This window comes from Malus sylvestris, chromosome 7 (assembly GCF_916048215.2).
Source record: "Malus sylvestris chromosome 7, drMalSylv7.2, whole genome shotgun sequence".
NCBI lineage: Eukaryota > Viridiplantae > Streptophyta > Magnoliopsida > Rosales > Rosaceae > Malus > Malus sylvestris.
This window is the reverse complement of record NC_062266.1, coordinates 10,628,856-10,652,854: the sequence shown is the minus strand read 5'-3', so window position 1 is coordinate 10,652,854 and position 23,999 is coordinate 10,628,856. Positions and strand designations below refer to the sequence as shown.

The following is a 23,999-nucleotide window of genomic DNA, read 5'->3' as shown; positions in this document are numbered from 1 at the left end:
GGGAAATAAGTGAGTTATTTGCGAATAACGTCTAAACAGAAGCCTTCAAAAGATAAAATAATAAAACTTGTTGCAGTTCTATGAGATTAGGAATGTGATTGTGTAAATTCTAGAGTATTTAGGGATATATTGGAAGATTCTATGGGGTTAAATATTATCATATTAGAGTTGCAATCCTATTAGGGTAAGGATTTAACCTTCCCTATGGTTTTCCTTTCACCTTAGGTTTTATCATAGCGAAGTTTTGTAAGTTTTACCTTTTATGCATTCTTTCGTTGATTTGAGACTCGCATTCGCTCATTGTGTGGACGACTTCATCAACTGTACTTACTTCATTGCTGAAGACTTGATGCGCCATTTGTTTGAGTATTTACACACTCAAAGGAGAGCGTTGCAGTCCTATTAGATAAGTAATGTGATTGTGTAAATCCTAGTGTATCTAAGCATATTTTGGAATATTCTCTAGGGTTAAAATTATCATATTAGAGTTGTAATCCTATTAGATTAAAGATTTAACCTTCCTTATTACTATAAATAAGGGGGAGTTTTAACTTAATACTCCCGGTATTGTTCACTTTTAACAAAAAAAACCACATTTTTACTTTTTCCTGGTACTATTAACTACATCTTTATTTGTCATTTTTCATTAAAATTAAAGTTTTTTTGAATTTTTCGTTAGTTTTCCTTAAATAAAGGCACAAATACTTTACAATTACATATCTCTCTTCCCCTCTCCCTATGATGCACCTGCTCTTTTTGGCCTCTATAATTATTCAATAAATTACACCTACAACAAAACTGATTATTTATAAAAAAAAAAATTACTAAACCATGAAAATTACATATCAATCACATTGCCATAAATGATTAAAGACATAGTAATTAGATATTGACGACATTCAGTATACTACTGAAAAAATAATCATTTCAAGTTTCACGAATTGAAATTTTGAAAAATAATTATCTTACAAATTTCTATAAAAACAAAAAAGACAAGAAAAAGAAAATAGGGGATGAAAAACTTGGAGTACGGCACAAGCTTGCAGAAAAAGCTTCAACAGTGTGACAGACTCTGTGAGTAGGGTTTATGGTGGTGCAGTGGAGCCGAGAACTAGAGGACAAAGGCTTTTCAATGCAATGTTCTTCCTCATGGTGGTCACGCAGAGCTGACGACGGTGGCCGACGGCGGTAGGAGCTCTCAAACTTCAAGCGTTAGCCTTGTTGATCTGTGCCCAAAGATTTTCAACTTTCCTTTCTAGAAAAACCCTTCCGTACACAACCCATTGCTCAGTTTTCTTCGAAGAGGCAAGAGTCGGAAGCTGTAGGCGAGCTGAGAGTGATGGGGAAAAACCCAGAAACAAGCTTGGGGGGAAATGGCGGTGGTTCGGAGAAAGGTGAGCGATTTCTGGGAATTCAAAGTGATGGAAAAAATGGGAGGAAGCGTGGTAGGAAGAGAGGCAGAGATTTGGCGGGTAAAGGTGATTGGGTAGCTCCAACTTTGAAGAAACATGGCGGGTCGTGCAGGAGGAGGGCTAGATATTTGGTGGCTGAGAAAGATGTGCAAGGTGGTGGCGGAGGAAGCGAAAATGCCCGAACCGGTAGTGCAAATGGGGCTCGGAATCCTACAGTGGGTCTGGGGAACGAGGAAGATTGTGGGATTGGTGTGTTGGATTTGAAAGAAGGTGAAGGACAAGGGGGTAGTGGTATTGGTGGTGAGGAATTTCATGGAGCTTTGGGTGAGGAACGCGGTACAAGTGAGAAAGTCAAGGGGTCTGCAAGGGCAGTCAAGAAGTCTGTGAGTGCAGAATGCGTAAATAAGCAGAGTTCAAAAGTATGATATTTGTAATTCTCTGTTTGTGATTGTTCCTTTTTTTTATTATTATTATTTTTTTTTTTTTTTTATGTGTGATTATGTAATATCTGATTTTGGATCTCTAACAGTTTGTTCAGGAGATGTCTTTGTCTTGCCATCAATGTCAGAGGAATGACAAGGGTAGGGTTGTTCGGTGCAGATTGTGTAAAAGAAAGCGGTTTTGTATCCCTTGCATACAATCTTGGTAACCTTCTATTTGCTCAGTTTTTCTGATTCTAACTTGTGAAAGATGTTGGATTGTTTGAATTAATTTTATGGACTAGCCACAATAGTTTGAAGTGGCTTTGTCTTGGTACAATCCAGTACATGTGTCTTGAAATGTTGTTTGTCGAAACATGTAAAGCTTAGCTGAATTGCTAATTCATTCTGATTTGTAATTCTTAATCCATTTGTTTTACCTTTATTTGTTATGAAGTCAAGCAACATATATGGACTTCCAGGAATTTGCTCAGTGTTGATAAACATTTTAAAATCAACTTTTACGTGAGGTTCTAGGACTCCAAATATTGCAATTGAATGAACTTTTTACTTAGTTTTTATGACTACTTTGTATTATCAAAATTTTGTTTTATGTAGGTATCCTCAAATGTCAGAGGATGTCATTGCTGAGGCTTGTCCTGTATGCCGTGGCAATTGCAATTGCACAGTATGCTTACATAAACCTTCTCAGGTCAGTTTACCTTTGCTGAATGTCTCCTGGATTTTTCCTTGTTCATTACTTAAGAGGAAGTTTGATAAAATTTTACGGTTTTTTATGTAGTATTTGAGGAACCTTGAATTCAACATTTCCGAAGATGAAAGGGTTGAGCACTCTATGTATTTGGTTCAAACATTGCTTCCATTCTTGAAAAGGATTAATGCTGAACAAATGACTGAGATGGACATGGAGGCTACAAGACAAGGTATATTCTCTCTTTGTCAGATAGGTGTTTAAACTCATTAACCTGCAACTCCTTTGATGGGGTGGGTTGATGATGCAGATACAGGGACTGGAATTTTCTCTAAAACCGTTGGAGCCAAGGAATTCATAAACAAGAATCTCAAAAAACTGTCAAAAGCACAGACGCTCTAAGTAAAATATTGAAACTTACTACTGCAATATAATTGCAGTTCGGCTGCCCATATAATGACTGTTTAAGGTGGCTGGAATTTTTTAGGCGGCTAGTGTCTATTTATGTTCTTTGAATCTACTGAAACAAACCCAGAAAAGCAGAATTTGAATAGTGTCAAGGATTTGATTGAAAGCATTTTTCCCAATAGTCTGATATGCTAACATTGTTGACGTTTCAAGAAATTTGTTTACAAATTCTAGGCCACTAGATCATGTTGCAAGAAAATTGGAGAAAAAGTTTGGTTTTTGTGCATAAAAATGAATTGACTTGAGTCTTATTTGCAAATTGCAATATTGTTTGTTGGGGACATAAATGGAATTCAAGGTTTTTCTATTTCTCTAATTGTGCCCCTTTATTGTCCTATCAAACGCCACCCAAAAGATCTTCAAAACTTCCCAATCTTATCTAATATTTTGAAAAGGACATGGTTATAACTCTGTTTCATTTCAATAAAAAAAGGTCGTACCCAGTGCACAAGGCTCCCGCTTTACGCAGGGTCTGGGAGAGGTGAATGTCGGCTAGCCTTACCCCCATTTATGGAGAGGCTGCTTCCAAGTCTCGAACCCGAGACCTACTGCTCATGGGCGAAGGCACTTGCCATCGCACCAAGTGCGACCTCTCTGGTGAAAAGGACCTTGTCACACGCTCGTGCACATATAAGTAGCTATATATTTTAGTATTCAGTACATTACATTCATTTTTGTCATTCCGATTTTGTTAGTTGAGGCCACTGTTGAATCTTGGATGGATCTGTTTCCCATGGAGAAACACGTGAAATTGTCTTACCAGTTCATAGAAGATGTGATAAGCATAAGTTTGTTACCCTTTATATGAAAGACCCAACGTACAAAATTTGGTGGAACATTTTGCATTCTTGTAACTTGGTTTTTGGATGTTCACATGGACAGGGCTTTCTATTTCAGAGCTAAAGATACAAAGTTCAGACTGCCTTGAGGATGAGCGTGCATACTGGTGGAGCCTTTACCGTAACTATTCTAAATTAATTTTCTTCCGTATACCTACTAAGCATTCAGATTTGACCTCTTTGTTTTCCTTTTTCAGCAACAACTGCAAAACTTCTATTGTTGATTTACACAGAAGCTGTCCTCTATGCTCATATGATCTTTGCCTCATCTGTTGCCGAGAAATTCGAGATGGACGCCTGCTGGGAGCTAGAGAGGAAGTGATTTTTAAGTATATCAATCAGGGCCTAGACTATTTGCATGGTGGAAAAGGGGATACCGTAGATCTGCCTTCTGAAGTTAACACCAAGTGTCATGCAGGGTCAACATATGACTGGAAAGCAAATTCAGATGGAAGCATTGTTTGCCCCCCAGAAAACATGGATGGTTGCGGTCATAGTTTTCTAGAATTGAGATGCATGTTTGCTGAAAATCACGTCAGAGAGTTGGTGAAGAAAGCTGAAGGAATCGCTCAAACTTACAAACTTATGCATGTGGCTGGAACTTCTGCACATCAGTGTTCATGTTGCAACTCTGTCAGTGGTGTTGACATGAGCAGCAATAAGTTAAGGGAAGCAGCTTCTCGAGAGGGATCGGATGACAACTATTTGTACTGTCCAAGAGCTACTGATATTCAACATGAAGATTTTAAGCGTTTTCAATGTCATTGGATCAGAGGTGAGCCTGTGATTGTGAGCAATGTGCTTGACACTGCATCAGGTTTAAGCTGGGAACCGTCGGTCATGTGGCGCGCTTGTCGTCAGAAACATACTAGGCATGATAAACTGAAAAATAATAGGCATGTCAATCAAGTGAAGGTCATTGATTGCTTGGATTGGTGTGAGGTTAGTATCATTTGTCCACCAAGCTTTTGTACCTTGCACATGGTTCTTTATTTTATTTACTCTTGTTTCTTATAAAAAAAATAAAAATTGCACTTGTTTTTTCAGTTGCTTACTACTGGTTGTTATGATGTTTTAATCTCTTTCACCTTTTAAAGTTCTAGCAAGAGAATGCTAAGAAGTATCTATTTATGTGGTTGTCATCAATTCAAGTGTTTGGAAAGTATGGCGGTGAACTATTGCTGGGTTCTTATTTTACTGCTTTGCACAGTTTGAATAAGCACAGATTTTGGTCACTGGCTTAAATTATAAATTCTTGTAATAAGCGTTCCTTTGCTCATGAGCCATGAGTTCCAAGTTTTTTTGTTTCTACATATGCCAGAGTCTATATTTTTATGTTAGTGTAGGGTAGTGTGACTCACTAATCAAAGAGGAGACAACAAATATAGGTGCTGTGGTGTTCGGTATAATTAACTATGAACCGAGTAAAAAAAAAATTAAGCTTACAATTTATTCTGTACAAAAAGTAAGAATTAAGCACAAAAGAAAGCTAAATTAATCCCTCAAACTCTGAAATTAGGAAGATTCGATTACTTATTAGATCACGTAGAGTTTTGGGTTTTGTTCAGACTTATGTAAGTTCTAAATCTGTTACAGATTACTGCAGAAAGGGAGTTCTTATTCAAGCAATTGATTAGGCATTGTAGATATCTTTCCATTTTTTTCACTCATAGTATAGAAGCAGTCTTTGTTTGAAACTGCAAAAAGCTGTAATTGTTCTTGATGGTTTGATACCTTTGATTTTGATTTGTAAAATATATGCTATATGAAATGCAGCTAGATATCAATATCCGCCAATTTTTTACTGGATATTCAAAAGGCCGTTTTGATAGGCAAATGTGGCCTCAGATGCTGAAACTCAATGATCCATCCCTGGATGACTCTTGTCAGAAGCGCGTTCCTCGTCACTGTGCTGAGTTCATTTGTTGCTTGCCATTTAAGGAATATACTCACCCCTGCAGAGGCGTTTTGAACCTTGCTGTGAATTTTCCTATGGGATGTGTAAAGCCAGATATGGGGCCGAAGATGTATATTGCTTATGGTGTTTCCCAGGAGCTTGGACGTGGAGACTCTGCAACCAAGCTTCACTACAATTGCTGTGATGTGGTGTGTTTGGCTGTTCTACATTACTGCTATTTTTATCCTCTTTGGGTTTGCATCTAGCTGTGTTCACGGTCCATTTGACCTTTCTTATATGTTTGAATCTTCACTGGATTACATATCGGTTTACTACCTGGACATAATTTTGGAGTCAAAATCTACAAAGCTGGTTTGCAGTTTGCTTCTCTGTCTCTTTGTGGAAGTTTTTCATACTTATACTTCGATCTAGGAATTGTTTAATCGGCATCTCAGTGAGGTCCGGCTAGTCGTCGGATAATTTTCCTGTGATGAAAATTTAGCAATTTGGAAAATGAAGTGCAAGAGTAGTAGGATTTAGTTGTACAATGACTTAGAGTTCTCCTTACTTTTGTGCTGACTGTAATGTTTGAGTTACCAATTCTAAACTCTCGTCCTTGTTCTTTTATTTTTATTTTTTATTGTAGAATTCTAACTCTTGTCTTGTGCATCATATGTTATACATACCAAGTCTCTTGAATTTCATTCTTCATTTTGGTAGTTTTTGAGAAGCACAGACACTGTAGACAATGGTTCATCACAATAGTGACACAATACAACAACAAAGCCTTATCCCACTAAGTGGAGTTGGCTATTTGAATCCTAGAACACCATTGCGCTCGGTTCTGTGCCATGTCTTATGTTAGATCCAAGTAGTCCAAATCTTTTCCTAGAGTCTCTTTCAAGTCTTCCTAGGTCTTCCTTTACCCCTTTACCCCTTTACCCCTTTGGCCCTAAGCCTCTGTCTCGTACCCGCATCTTCTAACCGGAGCATTTGTAGATCTTCGTTTCACATGTCCAAATCACCTTAACCGATTCTCTCTCATCTTATCTTCAATTTCGCCTACTCCTAATTTGCCTCGTATATTCTCATTCCTAATCTTGTCCTTTCTCGTGTACCCACACATCTAACGAAGCATTCTCATCTCCGCTACACTCATTTTGTGTATGTTTTGATGCTTCACCGCCCAACATTCTGTGCCATAAAGCATTGCCGGTCTTATTGTCGTCCTATAAAATTTTCCCTTCAGCTTTAGTGGCATATGACGGTTTCACAACACACCCGATGTAGTCTTCCATTTCATCCATCCAGCTTGTATTTTGTGATTGAGGTCTCGACCCAATTCTCCGTTCTTTTGCAAGCTAGATCCAAGATAGCGAAAGCGTTTGTTCTTTGGTACTTCTTGATCTCCAATCCTCACCCCTGACTCATTTGTACCTTCATTCACCCTGAACTTGCACTCCATATACTCTGTCTTTGACCTACTTAGGCGAAGTCTTTTAGATTCCAACACTTCCCGCCAAAGGTTAAGCTTCGCATTTATTCCCACCAAAGGTTAAGCTTCACATTTACTCCCTCCTGAGTTTCATCTATCAACACTATATTGTCTGCGAAAAGCATACACCAAGGAATATCATCTTGAATATATGCTCAATTAACTCATCAATTACCAATGCAAAAAGGTAAAGACTTAAAGATGAGTCTTGATGTAGCCCTACAGTTATGGGAAAACTTTCGGCTTGTCTTTCATGAGTTCTTACAGTAGTCCTTGCTCCATCATACATATCCTTTATAACTTGGATATATGCTACTTGTACTCCTTTCTTCTCTAAAATCCTCCAAAGAATCTCTCTTGGGACCCTATCATACGTTGTTTTTCCAAATCTATAAATACCATGTGCAAATCCTTTTTCATATTTCTATATCTTTCCATCGATCTTCGTAAGAGATAGATTGCCTCCATGACTGAGCACCCTGGCATGAACCCAAATTGATTGTTTGAGACCCCTGTCTCTTGCCTGGGTCTATGCTCAATTACTCTCTTCGATAGCTTAATTGTATGACTCATTAACTTAATACCCCTATAGTTCATGCAATTTTGTACATCACCCTTATTCTTGTAGATAGGCACCAAAGTTCTTTTTCGCCACTCATTTGGCACCTTCTTCGTTTCCAAAATCTTATTGAAAAGGCTTGTGAGCCATGCTGTACCCGTCTCTCCCAAGACATTCCACACTTTGATCAGTATATCATATGTGCCCATTGCTTTTCTATGCTTCATCTTTTTCAAAGCTACAACCACTTCTTCCTTCCTGATTCGGCGGTAGAAGGAGTAATTTCTACACTCTTCGGAGTTACTCAACTCCCCCGAATAAGTACTCCTTTCGTGTCCTTCATTGAAAAGATTATGGAAATAAAACAACAAAGGAATATATTATCAATTTTGGAGTATTTTAAATATTATAAGGTTAATAGATTTCATGTCAAAATAATTAATTCCATTAGGAATATCAAATAACTCTCCCGCAAAATTGCATGCCACTGTTGTATCCCTTGTTGTTCTATGCTCTGTTTTATTTTTGATTCGTGTAACGTGCCTGAAGTGTGTTTCAGTGTCTGTGTTGTTTAGGTGTTCAACACCACACCCAGGGGAAAATTTATGCTGCCCAAATGAGTCTTATGGTTGGTGTTTGTCGAAGTACTTTGGTTGGTGGTTTGTTAATAGTACTGATATGATTTAGTATAAATGTGAAGGATTTATAGAAACGTCACCATTGGTTTTACAGTCATATTTGATATTTCAATCAATTGGATATGTTGTAATGTTTGTTTCCTGCATTTTTATTTTTTAGTTAGAAATCATTGCTGAAAACTTTTTTTGGTGAATTTTTTAATTTAGTAGCATCGCACTTGGTGCGATGGCAAGTGCCTTCGCCCATGAGCGGTAGGTCTCGGGTTCGAGACTTGGGAGCAGCCTCTCCATAAATGGGGGTAAGGCTAGCCGACATTCACCTCTCCCAGACCCTGCGTAAAGCGGGAGCCTTGTGCACTGGGTACAACCTTTTTAGCATTCTGCAAGCTCAGGGTTCTTTCTTTTTTGTTCTCCTCTTCTGCATATTGTAACTTCAATATATGTTGTCCTGAATAACTTGTCTCAGGTGAACATTTTGACAAATACTACTGAAGTGACCCTTACTCCCAAGCAAATGGAGACTATGAAAAGGTTGAAAAAGAAGCACATTGAACAAAACAGAAGGGAAATTTTTGGAAATTTTCAGACCGTGGAAGAAAATGTTGATAGTAACCAGCCTGGCGATTCTGGTGTGTCTAGGTTGAATGGTGAAAGTTTTTCAGAGGGTTCCAAGTCTGAAAAGAATATAGTGGGTGGTGCTTTATGGGATATTTTCCGGCGTGAAGATGTTCCTAAGCTGAACGATTATCTCCAGAAGCACTGCAAGGAATTCAGGCATACTTTCTGTTGTCCAGTGCAGCAGGTAATCAGTTGTTCATGAATTGTTGGGGTTTAGTTAATGAGCTAGGGGAGTGAAGGTTCATCCCATATTGGGGAAAGTATGCATTCTTAGTCATAAAAGAGTGCAATCGCATAAGCACCCTAACTCTTACAACGTAACATTTCCTTGATACTACTTTCGACAAATGTGACAATAAGCCAATAAGGAAATCTCAGCTTGCTTTTATTTCTAGACACAACCCATATATGAGTATGAACTATTTCACAGCGGTTGATTATATGATTAAGTTCTCTACGAACAAAGAAACATGATGGTGATTCTAGAATAGACAAGGACTCAAATACTGGATTGGACTACGACTTAAATAAGCTATGACCAGGACGGTAGTGCCAAGGAGAAACACTTTTCTGTAAAATGAGAGAGCTAAATATCATGGAGTCCAAGCCATCCTTCTGATGTTTCTTTCTCATGTTTTTGTTTATATTAATGTGTTTCCAACTTTCTTTTTTTTTGGCAGGTTATTCATCCCATACATGACCAAACCTTTTATCTGACAATGCAGCACAAAAGGAAGCTGAAGGAAGAATATGGTTGCTTCAATATATATATTTATGTGTAGTTGAATTTAAATTTATAGTCCTTCGGAGTTACAATTTATATATCTTATATTCTTGTGCTATCTTTCTAGGGATTGAACCGTGGACATTTATCCAGAAACTTGGAGATGCTGTTTTAATTCCTGCAGGATGTCCACACCAAGTGAGAAACTTGAAGGTAGCTTGTATTTTATCGATTATATGATTCTTTCCTTGCAAAACCATCAATGCCTACTATACAATTCATGAGCTTTCTTAATGAGTTACGAAGAGACCCATTCCAGAATTGATGTTCTTTCAATTTTGAGGGTGGTAAATTTGTTGTCCATCTAAAATTGAAAGAAACGATTATTATCTTTGAGATATTTTCATTCACGCTCTCTCTCTAAAGTCTAACACTATTCTTATCAATCTCTCATCGAACACAGGTTCTTGCTCTGTGTGTTAAATAAGTTTGTTCATTTGAATCGGTTCATTTGAATCATTTCAATACATCAGATATGCATAAATATTGACAATTTCATTTTTCTCCTCAGCCATGCATTAAAGTTGCACTTGAATTTGTCTCGCCTGAAAATGTTGGTGAGTGCATTCGGTTGACCGATGAGTTCCGCACACTTCCAAAAAATCACAGGGCTAAAGAGGACAAATTGGAGGTATGTCGTCCTTTGTAGATATATAAGTTTGGTTTGTCACACCAAATTGTACATCACTCGTTCTAATTTGAGTTTTGGGTGGATTTTTCTTTATCCGCTGGGTTGGCATGAATTGTTCAATCATTGTGCCTAGAGCTTCCCCTTTTTTATGTACTTTTTGCATTCATTTGGGTGGTTCATTTTTTGGTGTCAATTCAAGATCCTTTTTACCTGAGCGTGTGCCTGTTCAACTAGTATTTCCTTTTCCATGTTCTCTTAGAGGTATTTTATAGAGACAATACCTAATTAGGCGATCATTAACGTTAAACAATTCGGGTTCGGACAAGGGTTTGTGGTGGAGACATGAGAATATCTGATGTGAAAGAATTCTTTTTATTGAGGCCTTACTGTTCTGCTCTTGAAACAGGTAAAGAAAATGATTTTGCATTCTGTCCATCAGGTTGTGGAGAAGTTGGATACAAATATGAGCTTAGTCAATTAGTATAATGGATTTTCTTGGATGGATTAATGGATGAACAAATCTGAATATAGGTTTACGTCCTAACTTGTTTCACCTGTTTGGATTTTGGTTTTGATGTTCCGCGGCATCAGACATGGATTGGGAAATGAAGCTGTAGAAAGACCAAAAAAAGGAGAGAAGAGGAGGAAGTCGAAGCTGTTGACAAGAAGGCCACGGAAGGAAGGGGTGAAGAATAGGAGGTCCAAAGTTGTTGAGGAGCAGCATTCACTGCGCCCTCTTGAACAATGCAGAAATTTACGTGCATGGAGAGAGGAAGAATCTTCCGGACAACAAGAAAGAATGGAAAACGAGAAGGTTCAAGTTGTAGAGGAGCGTTCACTGCCCCCTATTGAACAATGCAGAAATGTGGATGCATGGAGAGAGGAAGAATCTTCCAGACAACAAGAAGGAATGGAAATTGAGGTTCAAGTTGTTTTGGAGCAGCAGTCTTCACAGCCACCTGTTGAACTAGGTAGAATTGAACATGCATGCAGAAGGGAAGAAGTTGGAGGACAGACAGAAGGAAGTGGTGATGAGGAAGTGGCCCACGGATCCGAGGAGCAGCGATTCTTACTTCCTGCGCTGCCCCCTCTTGAACAATGCATAAATGTGCATGAGGAAGAATCTTCCGGACAACAAAAAGGAATGGAAATGGAGGAGGTTCAAGTTGTTGAGGAGCAGCGTGCAATACCCCCTCTTGAACAATGCAGAAATGTGCATGCATGGAGAGAGGAAGAATCTTCCGGACAACAAGAAGGAATGGAAATTGAGGAGGTTCAAGTTGTTTTGGAGCAGCACACTTCACAGCCACCTGTTGAACTAGGTAGAATAGAAAAGGCATGCAGAAGGGAAGAAGCTGGAGGACAGACAGAAGGAAGTGGTGATGAGGAAGAGGCGCAAGGATCCGAGGAGCAGCGATTCTTACTTCCTGCACATTCCACTGTTCAAGAGCGAAGCATTGGACATGCATGGAGAGAGCTAGAAGGTGGAGGACAACAACAAAAAGGAAGGGCAAAAGGGGAAGAGTCAGTTGCGAAGAAGCCTCCACAATCATCACAGTCTGAAGAAGAGGATGATGTGATTATTGTGGAGAAGCCTCCACAATCATCAGAGTTTGCAGAAGGAGATGATGACGTGGTTATTGTGGAGAAGCCTTCACAATCATCACATTCTCGAGTCTCTAGACGCACTAATGTTGGTCTTGTTACAATGGTGAAGTATCTCGATAACCTCACTGAGCGCATTACACATTTTGAACAGACAACTGAACAGAGGGATAGAATACAGAATCCTGAATTCCAGCATATCCGTTCAGAGCTTTTGACTTTAGCTTCCCATCTTGGTTACACAACTCACCCGAGAGAACCTGATATCCCACCACAATTGTCTCAGTCACCAAAAGAAGACTGTCTGCCTTTCCTTGTTTACCGAAGAAGATCCACCGGCTAAAGATTTTTAGATTTAGGATTTGTTCTTGTCTTGGATGATGCATACAAGCTTTGGATTAACGGACTTTCTGTGTTAGTGTAGTTAATTAAGCAGTGACTTATTATGTTGAGATCCACTGAACGATTACAGTTGATTATGGAATCAAAATTCTAGTTCTGTGCTGCGTATTTGACATTAGAATTGTCGGGTCAGGAGGAAGCCTTGGGCTCAAAGCTACTTCCATGTTTTGTTTCAGAGTTTTTGGCGAATAGTTTCTTCTTTTGAGGTTCTACTTTGGTGATGTAGATTTTGAGAACATAAATTTATACTATTGGAGTCCAATGGACTGCATAGTAAATACTCGGACAATTCTATTAGGACCTAACAATTTTCTTGTGAGACTTGACTTAGGGGGTGTATTTTATATAAAGTTTGATGGACTTTACATGACTCTAGTGCATTCAATATAGAATTTTAAGGAGTCAATAAAAATCACTTGTATTGAATAGACACTATTCATGACTTCTTAGAAGTCTGTGAAAATCTTGTCGTATTTAATTATGACTTTTTGTGAGTCTACAAAAAATGGGATATATTCAAAATTTCATTTATTTTAAAGGATTTTGAAAGTCATGGGTTTTGATGGACTTTGAGTACTTTTATATGTAAGTTTTTTGTCATAGTAAATTCAACCTTTCCCCTAAGATTTTGATGTATTTCATATTTTATTAATTCTCTAATGATATACTCCACCCCTCATCTTAATGCAATGACTATTATTATTACCACTTTCACCACGAGGTCACCACCACCACCTTACCATGATCATCTCCACCCCCACCGCCTCCACTGTCATCATCGCCGCCACCATAGTTATTGCCATGAGCATTATCATCACTCCTACTATGACCACCACCTCTATCACCATTACCACCGTCCCCATCCTTTTTTCCTCCACCACCCACACATCACCCCGCCACCACAATCACCGCCCATACTATTATTGCTGCCACTAATGAAATCAACTTTATTCTTACCATCTTGCTAACAATCACCATGTGAAACTTCTACGACCATCATTGCCACTATCACTTCATTAAGATCACTTTGTCATGATCATGATCACCATTTCAATCATGAAAACTTAAAAATAATATTGCTTATTAATGAATTGGTCATTAAAAAGTCCAAGCCAATCCACACAACTCTAAAATTTATAAAAGTGAACTCTTTAGAATTCTACAAGAGTCTATCATTTAACTCATTTATTTTACACAAAAATATATTATTCAAAAGTCTATAAAATTTTATGAAGTTTATAATAGTATTATGAACCTATTTCTTGATCACAATTAGTGATGTATTAGCATATTAAATAATGAGTATTAGATAGTGATAAGTTATTGCCAGCTCGCAGTTTGTTTAAGTGGAGAGTTAGGTATGAGCTCATGTTTTGGATGTAAGGGAACGTATATAGTTTACAGAAAGAAATCAAAATACAAAAAAATATTGGAGCTTGCTCCTCCCTTCCTTCCCTCTTCCTCCTCTCTTCCTGCCCTCTTCCTCCATAGCCATTTCTGTGCTACTTGCAGGTTGAAATAGGGCATTGAGAATTGGGTCATATCAAATAGTCGGTGAAAGTCTATTAAATCCGTAAAAGTCTATCACTTTAAAAACTCAATAAAAGTCCATATAAATCTTAGCACACTAAACCAAGGTAAATGCGGAGGTCCATGTTACCCAAACATGAATTTACTATTAAGGACTAAAAAGACATTTACAAGAAGAAAAAAAAAAAATTCTCATTAGAGCCAACATTTACTATTATGAACACATTACCCCCCAATTATCCTCTCCCTCACAACAATTTGGAGTATTGGCGTTGCTTCAAATGTGGGCATATGTCACGCCAACATTTAACGTATAACTACACAGTGAAATTGACGGAAGAGTTAGATTGGTGCAATTCAGAAGTCACGTCATGTAATATTTGAAAATTGAAACCGTGTGACTCATTTTACAAATGACCCAAACCTTGTGATGTAAAATGTGGTTTAACCCTTTTTTGCTGTTCTCCTTCTATATCTACTAGCTTTTCTACACATGCTCATTTGGGTGCAAAAGACCTTTTTATAAGAGTGCTGATAAGCCCACGCCCATTATCTTATTTCCTCACCCACATTTTGGTATAAATTTTAATGTCAATTTTACCCTCTTGTAAAATGACATGTAAGGACCAAAACAAAAATGTACCGCAGATTGCCAATTTCCTTATGCCCACTGCACATTGTTGAATTGCTCATTTCCTGATGTCATTTCACTATCTCTGTAAAAGAAAAAAAATCTTCTCTCTTTCAATTTAATTATTGTGCCTTTCTGGGATGAAATCCCATCTCTTGTAAACAAGTATTTCTACTTCTATTTTTTCTTTCTCCAAAACCCTAATTTCAGGGATCAAATCAAATACGAACCAACCGATCATATATCACCTATCACTGCTTCATAAGATCGACGGTTTCAAACTCTCTATCCTCCCAGCCCCTTCTTTGGTTCTAATCTCAACCCAAACCTCACCTCCCTTCTCTCTCATTTCCCTTCTTTCTAAAACTTTAAATACATAACCTACTCATTGAATTCCATTGCATTCTACAATACTTGAAATTCATAGGAAAAATAGAATATCTAGACTAAGCAAGGAATAAGAAGATAGGTGGTGAGGCAGTTTTGCTGCCATGGTGGTGTTTCGATGGTTGGGGGACCTGGGTTGGGTGTTGGGAGTTGGTGCGGCACTACAGCGGAGTAGGGGTGTCGGGGGCTGGAATCATATCAGGGTATTTTAGGAATGATTGTGGGTGAGAAAAGAGTGTTTTCTTCTTTTAACATTTTTGGTGGGTGAAAAAATAAAATAGGGTGGGAAGATAAGACAATAGGGTGGGCGTAGTACCGCTCTTTTATAATGTTCTATTTTCTTGTCCACAATTGTACTCAAGCATCTAGATACATATGTGTTAGTGGGAAGAAACACAACCCTATAAACCTCTCCGGATTCTCGTCCCTCTTTTTTTCCTCTCTTTCTCTCCCATCCTATTTGAACGGTCAGGATTAAGTCACGTCAACATTCTCTTAGTCCCTCCAATAAACCTGCCTTCAACCCCAAATGATTTGAGAAATAACGATACAACATTACCCAACAACTAAATAAGCATAAAACAACTAAGTTAGGGAAAATTTATCGCCATTTCAAACGAACTCCAAATCTACAAACAAAAATGCATTAAACAAAACCCGTTACCAAAATCCAATCAAAGTTTGTAAATTTAAACAAAACATCAAGTGTTGGAGCAAAAAACACACATGTGTGGCTATGAGAGCTGCAGCTTCAGGGCGATTGAGGCTCAACCCGGGAGCAAGACACAAAAGTTTTCTGGAAATGTTTCCCAATCGTATGATATGTGAATTAATAAAAAAAATACTTTCTATTAAACTTCCAACAAATTTGAGAAAAACCCATTTACTCAAATCCCATAATCCATATGAACTAAGAAACTCGAAATTTTACCAGAAAAAAAAAATTACATAAAAACAGTAATATTAAAAGTGTCCAATAAGTAAGAGAGCTTAGGCCATCTCCAACCATTGGCTGGCCAGATGGCTCGTTTTAGCCCTCTGGCCCTCCAAGATTCTCCAAGATATTAATATTTTAATGAACAGTACATGGCCATATTTGCCTCCGTCTCCAACCGATGGCCAGAGGGCCAGAGGGCTCGTTTTAGCCCTGTAAAAAAAAACTGTCTCCAACCGAGGGCCAAAGGGCCATAGGGCCAAACATAATTTATTATTTAAAAACTACAACTTAATTTTATTTAAAAATCATGTTGGTTAGTGTTGTATAATTTTTATGTCGGTTAATGTTATTTAATGTTGTTTCATATTGTTTAATGTTGTTTCATGTTACTTAATTTAATTTAATGTTGTATAATGGCTTAGGAAGTTATAGGAAAAAATTAGAATTTAAAAAAAATATGAAACAAATTTTGTGAAATAGAAGTTCTAGGAAAAATGGAATTTTAAAAAAAAATATGAAACAAATTTTGTAAAATAGAAGTTATATGAAAAAAATATGAACCAAATTTTGTAAAATATAAGTTATAGGAAAAAAATAGAATTAAAAAAAATTGAAACAAATTTTGTAAAATAGAAGTTATAGGAAGTTATAGAAAAAAAAAAGAAAAAAAAAAGGTTTAAATTCATAAAAAAAAAAAGGTTTAAATTCATAAAAAAAAAGGATTTACAACGGCTAGTGGCGCTAGCCGTTGGAAGTTTGAATTCAAAATGTTATTTCTGTCGGTTGTAACCGACAGAAATCATATATATTATATTATTTCTGTCGGTTATAACCGACAGAAATAAGAAACATTAAAAAAAAAATAGCCAGCTCGGGGCTGGCTGGCTGGCCGAAAGCAGCCAGCCCTCTCTGATCCCGTGGGGCCCTCCCAGATTCCCGAGCCCTCTGGCCTAGCCCTCGGTTGGAGACGGTTTTAGGGCTATTTTCGGCCCTCTGGCCCTCTGGACCCTTCGGTTGGAGATGACCTTACGCCTCCTGCCAGGAACCATGCAGTGACACCATCAATTTAACCGTCGTATCCAATTTGCAACAAAACCCTACAAACATGAACCTAAAACATACTAGCTGATTATGAATTTTTGTTTAAATTTAAACTTAAATAATACCTAACGAAAATTAACTGTACAATGCACAATAAACGAATAAGATGTGATGATCTTTAGAACCCTCACAAAAAGAATTCGGAAACGATCCTCACCCGACCCAAAATGGGGTTTCGGCTTATTTTTAAGAGTAAATTGTACAAATGGTCCCTCAACTTTAATCAAATTGGAGCAATGGTCCCTTAACTAAAAATCCATTATCATTGGTCCCTCAACTTATCAAAATGTGTAGCTATAGTCATTTTCATCAATTTTATCAAAATTTTGTTAAAATAAGCTATGTTGGAATGACCATTTATATAATTAGGGTCCATCAACTCATCAAAGTGTATAATTATGGTTCTTTTCGTCAACTATGTCAAAAAATTTGTCAAAATGAGTTATATTGTAAGGATCATTGCTACAATTGGATTAAAGTTAAAAGATCATTTCTCTACTTGAATTAAAGTTCAGGGACTAATGGTAATGGATTTTTAGTTGAGGGACCATAGATGCATGTTTTGATAAGTTGAAGACCAAAGGTAATGAATTTTTAGTTAAGGGATCATTGCTCCAATTGAGTTAAAGTTAAGGGACATAGTTACAATTTACTCTATTTTTAAATTCTTTTTTACTTACTAGACAATCGTAATAGCCCAAAAACCTTTTGAGCTAGGCCCGCTGTCATGGCGGAGCAAGTCAACAAAGAGAGTGCTCCTCAAGAAAACCTCCGCCTTCTCCGTCGCTTCCTCCTCCACGACGACAATGACAAATTCCGATTCTTTAACCGACAAAGACACTCAAAATTGGACATCCGAAAGAGGGCAGGAGCCAAACATTTCGAAAGAGCAAAGCCGCAATAAGAAGAAGAAGAGGCAGAGGAATAATGATCACAGCTACGGCGGCAAGCACCCGAACTACCGCGGCGTGTGGTTGCGCCGGAGGACCAAATGGGTGTCGGAAATCAGCGATAAGGGGAAGAAATTCAGAATATGGTTAGGGACATACCCAAAAGCTGAAATGGCAGCTAGAGCTTACGATGCGGCAGCTCTAGCCCTCCAAGGTGCTTCTGCTTCTCTCAATTTCCCTGAATTGGCAAAATCACTTCCCAAACCAGAATCCCTGTCTCCATCGAGCATCCAGGCTGCCGCTGCTAAGGCAGCAGCAGAAGCAGAAGCAGAAACAGCTTTTGGGAAAAAGCAGATTCTATGGGAAGCAGTGACTGAAGAAGCAAAAGCCAGCAGCATAGATCAAGACCCAACTAGTACTATTGCTTCAACTGATTGTGATGCTGAGAAATTGGTTTCCAATGCAGCTGGTAATTAATTGCTCATTAATTGGTAGGGTTTTAGATAAACCCCTTATTCCATTTCTCAAAACTAGAGTTTCAACACTTTGATTCCAATTTCGAAATTTCGGAGTTCCAATATACAATTCTGATTTTTTTTTTTTTTTTTTGCAAGCAAAAAAGTACCTTTCTGTTTTTACAGTTTCAAATGATTCAGAAACCTTTGGATTTTAGATAAATAAATAAAATTGAAGTACTAAGGTACAGATTAGAGTCATGGTGATCCCTTTGATTCATTTAAGCTTGTCTTAAAGGCGAATTTGTTTTTTTCTTGGTTCGAAGTATAGCCCTATGAGTTTGTGGACCATATACTTTTTGCACTGCAGATCCGGTAGACGGATCTGGATGCACCTGTTGGAAGTGTTTGGCCTTGTTTGGATGTTTGCTAGAAGCGTTTTTTGGTGAGGATGAATGCTTTTTCGATGCTATGTGCTGATGAATGCACTTGCTTAGAAGCTTTAGAAAATTAGGGGAGACAATATTTACATATTTCCTGCCAGTGAGACTCTCCATGAGTATGGTGTTTGGGGGTGGGGTGAATATATTGTTTGAGTCTTTGTGATGTACTGTATTGCCTCTCTTGTGGTGTATCTGGTGAAGAAGGTACAAGATTCGTTGGCAAGGAGGAGGAGCTGTAGGATTATTGTTACCTTTTGTTTACAGTTGCAAATTGTGTTCCATTTGGTATAGGAAAGCTACTGATATGTTTTTGTTTGTGTGATTTGTTTCTTTAAACTCTTTTAGAATCCTTCAAAATCTCAATCGAATACATTCCCATAAATTCAGAGGACTGTACATCCGAAAAATGGAGAGAGCCAAACAATGCGGAAGAGCAAAGCATCAAAAAGAAGAAGAAGAGGCAGAGGACTAGTACTTGTACTAGTGATGATCATCACTGTGAGGGCAGCAACCACCAGAAGTACCGTGGTGTCAGATGGCGCAAAAATGGCAAATGGGGGTCGGTAATCAGCCAGAAAGGGAAAAAATTATGGCTAGGGTCATTCCCAACAGCTGAAATGGCAGCTCGAGCTTATGATGCAGCAGCTCTAGCCCTCAAAGGTGCTTCTGCTGATCTCAATTTCCCTGAATTAGCGCAAGCACTTCCCCAATCAGATTCCCCGTCTCCAATGGACATTCAGGCTGCAGCTTCTGCTTCTGAGGAAATGCAGATTGTATGTGAAGCAGTGACTGAAGAAGCAGATCCCAGGGGAAAAGCTAATCTTCCCATGTCACTGAATTCAAATAATGCTCAAGAATCAACTAGTACTTGTGCTTCAACTGCAGAAGGTAATTAGTTGCTCATTAATTGGTTAGGGTTTAGATACTGAGCTTGGAGTAAGACAGAATTAGAGTAGGCTTTCAGATAAAACCCTAATTCTCATTTCTCAAAATTAGGGTCGAATTTGAGATCGATGAGATCAGAATAGCAGCTTTCGACCACCCTATCAAACTTACAAAGACACTTTGAATCCAATTGCGAAATTGTAGAGTTCCAATACACCTTTCTTATTTTTTGACAAAAATATCGCACCTCTCTGATCTTACAGTTTTGGACTTTCAAATGAGTCTGAAAACTTTGGATTTAGATACAACAACAACAACAAAGCCTTTTCCCACTAAGTGGGTCGGCTAAAAACTTTGGATTTAGATAAATAAATAAAGTTAAAGTACTAAGGCACGCATTAAAGTCAAGTGGATCCCTTTTCTTTTGTAGGCTATTTATCCCACTCTGATGAGACCTTTATGTAGTTGAAGTCAAATTTATAATCCATCTAGGCTACGAATAATTTATATTCACCTGTTTTAATTTCTGCAGGATGTGCACACCAAGTGAAGAACTTGGAGGTAAAACGTTAGATGATTATAGATTTCTAGTTGTTCTAGTTTTTTTTTTTTTTTTTTAATTTTTTAGAGCTCGTTTGGAATTGCTTTTGGAACCCAAATTTTTTTTTCGCCAAAAGCGCTTCCAGTTATTTTAAAAGCACTTCCAAACGAGCCCTTAATTCATGTTTACTTTTGCTTTACTAGATGATTACCGCCGCGAAACAACTTGCCTCCAACATCTATACCGCTTTCCTGTTTTAACTCATGTTTATTTTTGCTTTGCTAGATTGATTATAGATTTGTAGCTGTCCTAGCATTTTCTCCAAACTAAATTATACATTTATTGTCTGTTTGAATTATAATTTTCTTTTTGTATGTTTAATAGTTTTACATTTAGATTTTAGGTTGATTCTGTTCTAAAAACGCCTTTGTATTTTCATTTTTCCTTATTTGTTCTTCTTTTCCAACTTAATGTGATGTTCCATCGTATAAGATAAAGTGCCGTTGTCTAGTTAGTTTACAGAAGCAGCTGACTAGCACGAGTGGCATTAAAAATGTGTCTTCGGTGTCAAATAAAGCTGACAATGTATTTAATCTTTTCATGCATAAATTTTTAAATTTTTCTCGTATAAAAACATCCATATTTAAGATATAGAAAAGGATGAATAGTTCTGTTCTTATTTGAAAAAAAAAAAAAGAAGGAACAAATAGAGAAAAGGATAATACTGCAAGTCATGGAACCTTCATTTGAAATTTGTTATTTAACTGCCGATATTAAACTTATCGGCAATTATCACTCTTTTTTTGTCTTAAATAGGGGTTTAGGATGAGTGAACTCTTGCTTTCTCCTTATGTTGTTGTCAAGGGCTTGTCAAAGACGGAGGCAATAGTGGAAACAGTTGAGTTGGGTTTAAGTAGTTATTGTGTGCCTTATGTGGTGCTTCAACCGGATAATCCATATTTTTGTTTTTTTTTTGCTCACCGATGCATTTTGTGCAAAGGTGGTGCAGAAAATATTGACCATATGTTTCTTCATTGCCCATTGGCTTGTAGATTGTGGTATAATCTACTTCAAGTTGCCAGGTTAAAGTTGGTGCTGCCCCTTTCATGCAATTCAGTTTTTTTTTCGTTGCTGAGAGTTTCTGCAGTGTGTTAACAGCAGCAGTATTTGGGTTATTTCGATTGAAAGGAAGAAGCAAAATTTTTAGGCCAATGTGGGATAAAGTTGGATTTTGGACTTCACTTTGGATATGGGTTTCTCGTTCACTTTTTTTTTTCGGGTTTTCCATGTTGATATGTTTGAGTGTTTTCTTTCAATGTGGATTCCATAGTAATGTACTCATTACTTGTTATTTTATGAATAACAGTTGAATTATCTTGATATGGACAAAGCTTTTGAATCCATCTTCCCTTCTTGGTTGTCCAACTCACCTGAGAGAGCCTGACATCTCAGCATCATCGCCTCGGCCGCCACTAGAAGATGGTCCATTCTCCTTGTTTACCGAAAAAGATCCACCGGACCACTACCCAGTAAAGTTTAGATTTTAGGATTTGTTTCTCGTCTTTGAGGATGTATGTATATAAGCTTTGGATGAATGGTTCACTCTTTGTGGTAGTCTACTTAACCAGTAGCAAATTATGTTTTCTGTTTGTAAGATTAACTGACTGGTTACGCGTACTAGATCACCTTCTTCTCAACCCAAATCGCCCGTTTGGAAGCCTCCGGATGAGGCATTGATCGTCATTGTATGATTAGTCTGCGATTCTCCTCATCCCGTTTCAGTCTCGATTTCCTCATCCTGCTAATCTTCTTGTCTTTGATTTCAACATCTTGAACCCCAAATCCCAATCACCCGTTCCTCCACCTCCTTGGGTCCATCTCCCTCCATCATCTTCATCTTTTGGCTCCCTCATCTTTCCACCTATCCTTAATTCGGATCCGCCACAGCATGTGTTCGTCTGCATTTGTCGCGGATCCATGGGCGGTCGTTGTGGTGTTACTTGGAGGATAATGCGGCTTTTGCTGGTGTGATCTCAGGCGTTCGTGGGAGGCGACATATTGTTTTGAATCTGATCGTCTGTGGAGTTCAGGTGGCGGTAGTGGTAACTGTAGGGGGGCTGTAGATTACTTGGGGTTTTTCTGTTTTGTTTTCTGTAGATTCCAAATTCAAATCATGGACCATAAATATGAATTCATCCTTTTAAATCTTCAGCTTTGATCAAATATTTGATCATGAGTTTGATTTTTGGTTAAATAAAATACGTTTAGAATTAATCAAAGGAAAACTAATGAAAAGAATTTGGAAACTTGCAGTTTTAATCAAAATGACAAAAATGTTTTGTACGTGAATAGTATCATAAGTGATTTTTAGAGTAAAAATGTCATTTTCGTTAAAAAATAAATAGTGCCGGGAGTGTTTCTTTAAAACTCTGAATAATCAAGTCCTTTCAAAAAATGGATCTCTATTTTTATTTTTATTTTTTTAAATGGGGATTAGTTGTGAGACATATTCCATGTCAAACTTCAACAATTCGAATCATCTATTCATAGATTGTTATTACAAAAAGTTCAATTCAATTCGCAACCATTTACCTATTTAATTGTCATGATGATATTTAAGATTTTTTAAAATATAATGTTTGTCGATTTCTTTGAACTCAATTAGATGTCTAAAAATTTTCCGATTTAGCTAATATTTTGCAAGTATGATTTATGAGATGCAATTTGAAAAATAAACAGTTTGGATTATTGAAGTTCGATGTGATGTCCATCCCACAACTAATCCTCTTTTTTTTTTTTTTTTAATGAGATCCCTCCCTTAAAAGGCTTTGTAAAATTAATTATGTGTGTGTATATATTATTACATATTAATATTTTTTTAATTATCGAATCCTCGCCGTTCTCAAATCAGGATTCTTTGAGTTTTCACGCATTCCCAAACCTCGTGCTTCCCGAATATCTGCTCCCATTCCCATACTCGTGCTTCTTAGCTGAACTAGGTTTCAAAGAAAGCCTGATAACTGAACTCTCTATATCCAACCAAAAAAACTCAAAATCCTAAAGCATTACAAATAAAATATATGCATAAATTTGGTTCATGTCGATAATAATTTCATATTTCGGCATAGATTAATAGACATTTCTTTTTAAGAAATTTGAAAATTACTTTTACGTTCGTTTCAAAGAACATTTTTTTATTTGGAATTCCTTGATCCTTTTAGTGTAAATTGCCCTGAGTCAATTGAAATAATTCTTCTATACGACTAAAGTTAATAAAAACAAAATAAAAATTCTCTAACTAAGGGCCAATACCACTTTCTTGAATTCTTCTTTATTGACTTCTCCTTAAAAGCATAAAATGTTAATTGAGAACAAATTACACCATTCCTTGCTAAATAGTTGCACATATTGCTTTGCTTATTCATGTTTGGTGGATTGGAAGTAGACTTGGCATTTGTGTCATGTTTTCTGTGTTCATGTCGTTTTTGTAACTTACTTGATATCTCAACGGGTCAAATCGTGTCGTGTAACACCCGTTAAAGTAAACAGGTAATATGACCTGACTCAAAATCGACATATTAATATTATCAAGTAATATGATCTGACTCGTTACTCGTTAAAGTAAATATATTTTAAATCAATAAATAATGGAAATCTAAAAAATGAAATTTGGTGAATAAAATAAAGCGTAAACTACAATCGACGGTCAAATTCAAATCT

The 23,999-nt window shown here is 37.3% G+C and overlaps 2 protein-coding genes and 1 long non-coding RNA gene across 7 annotated transcripts; 2 read left to right on the top strand and 1 right to left on the bottom strand.

Annotated features, from left to right (window-relative positions):
- Positions 1 to 1,005: 1,005 nt before the first annotated feature.
- LOC126630545 (lysine-specific demethylase JMJ29-like) lies at positions 1,006 to 12,576 on the top strand. 4 transcript variants are annotated; one of them, XM_050300665.1, is made up of 13 exons: positions 1,006 to 1,831; positions 1,942 to 2,057; positions 2,450 to 2,543; positions 2,634 to 2,775; positions 3,894 to 3,957; positions 4,048 to 4,792; positions 5,627 to 5,956; positions 8,906 to 9,241; positions 9,738 to 9,810; positions 9,909 to 9,997; positions 10,353 to 10,472; positions 10,879 to 10,940; positions 11,064 to 12,576. In XM_050300665.1, the coding sequence occupies exons 1-13, from the start codon at positions 1,340 to 1,342 to the stop codon at positions 12,418 to 12,420; spliced, it is 4,020 nt and encodes a 1,339-aa protein (XP_050156622.1). In that variant the 5' UTR covers positions 1,006 to 1,339; the 3' UTR covers positions 12,421 to 12,576. The 4 variants fall into 4 exon arrangements, with proteins under 4 accessions (XP_050156622.1, XP_050156624.1, XP_050156623.1 ...); XM_050300666.1 differs by having other exon boundaries at positions 1,007 to 1,831; positions 9,909 to 9,994; XM_050300668.1 differs by having other exon boundaries at positions 1,683 to 1,831; positions 2,726 to 2,775.
- A 4,471-nt stretch (positions 12,577 to 17,047) lies between these two features.
- Positions 17,048 to 17,858, bottom strand: LOC126630557 (uncharacterized). Its single transcript, XR_007626035.1, has 2 exons — positions 17,719 to 17,858; positions 17,048 to 17,244 (listed from the first exon to the last, which is right to left on the bottom strand). It is a non-coding gene; the product is annotated as an uncharacterized LOC126630557 (long non-coding RNA).
- Positions 17,748 to 22,022, top strand: LOC126630550 (ethylene-responsive transcription factor ERF035-like). Of its 2 annotated transcripts, none has more exons than XM_050300677.1 (4): positions 17,748 to 18,424; positions 19,241 to 19,741; positions 20,271 to 20,299; positions 21,646 to 22,022. In XM_050300677.1, the coding sequence occupies exons 1-4, from the start codon at positions 17,872 to 17,874 to the stop codon at positions 21,721 to 21,723; spliced, it is 1,161 nt and encodes a 386-aa protein (XP_050156634.1). In that variant the 5' UTR covers positions 17,748 to 17,871; the 3' UTR covers positions 21,724 to 22,022. The 2 variants fall into 2 exon arrangements, with proteins under 2 accessions (XP_050156634.1, XP_050156633.1); XM_050300676.1 differs by having other exon boundaries at positions 17,749 to 18,424; positions 19,199 to 19,741.
- Positions 22,023 to 23,999: the final 1,977 nt, after the last annotated feature.

Coding starts and splice junctions, on each gene's coding strand:
- LOC126630550 (XM_050300676.1), top strand. CDS start 17,872: ATGACAAATTCCGATTCTTTAACCGACAAAGACACTCAAAATTGGACA. Junction 18,425..19,198: donor ATTGGTTTCCAATGCAGCTG/GTAATTAATTGC, acceptor AAACTCTTTTAG/AATCCTTCAAAATCTCAATC. Junction 19,742..20,270: donor TTGTGCTTCAACTGCAGAAG/GTAATTAGTTGC, acceptor TAATTTCTGCAG/GATGTGCACACCAAGTGAAG.
- LOC126630545 (XM_050300665.1), top strand. CDS start 1,340: ATGGGGAAAAACCCAGAAACAAGCTTGGGGGGAAATGGCGGTGGTTCG. Junction 1,832..1,941: donor TAAATAAGCAGAGTTCAAAA/GTATGATATTTG, acceptor GATCTCTAACAG/TTTGTTCAGGAGATGTCTTT. Junction 2,058..2,449: donor ATCCCTTGCATACAATCTTG/GTAACCTTCTAT, acceptor TGTTTTATGTAG/GTATCCTCAAATGTCAGAGG.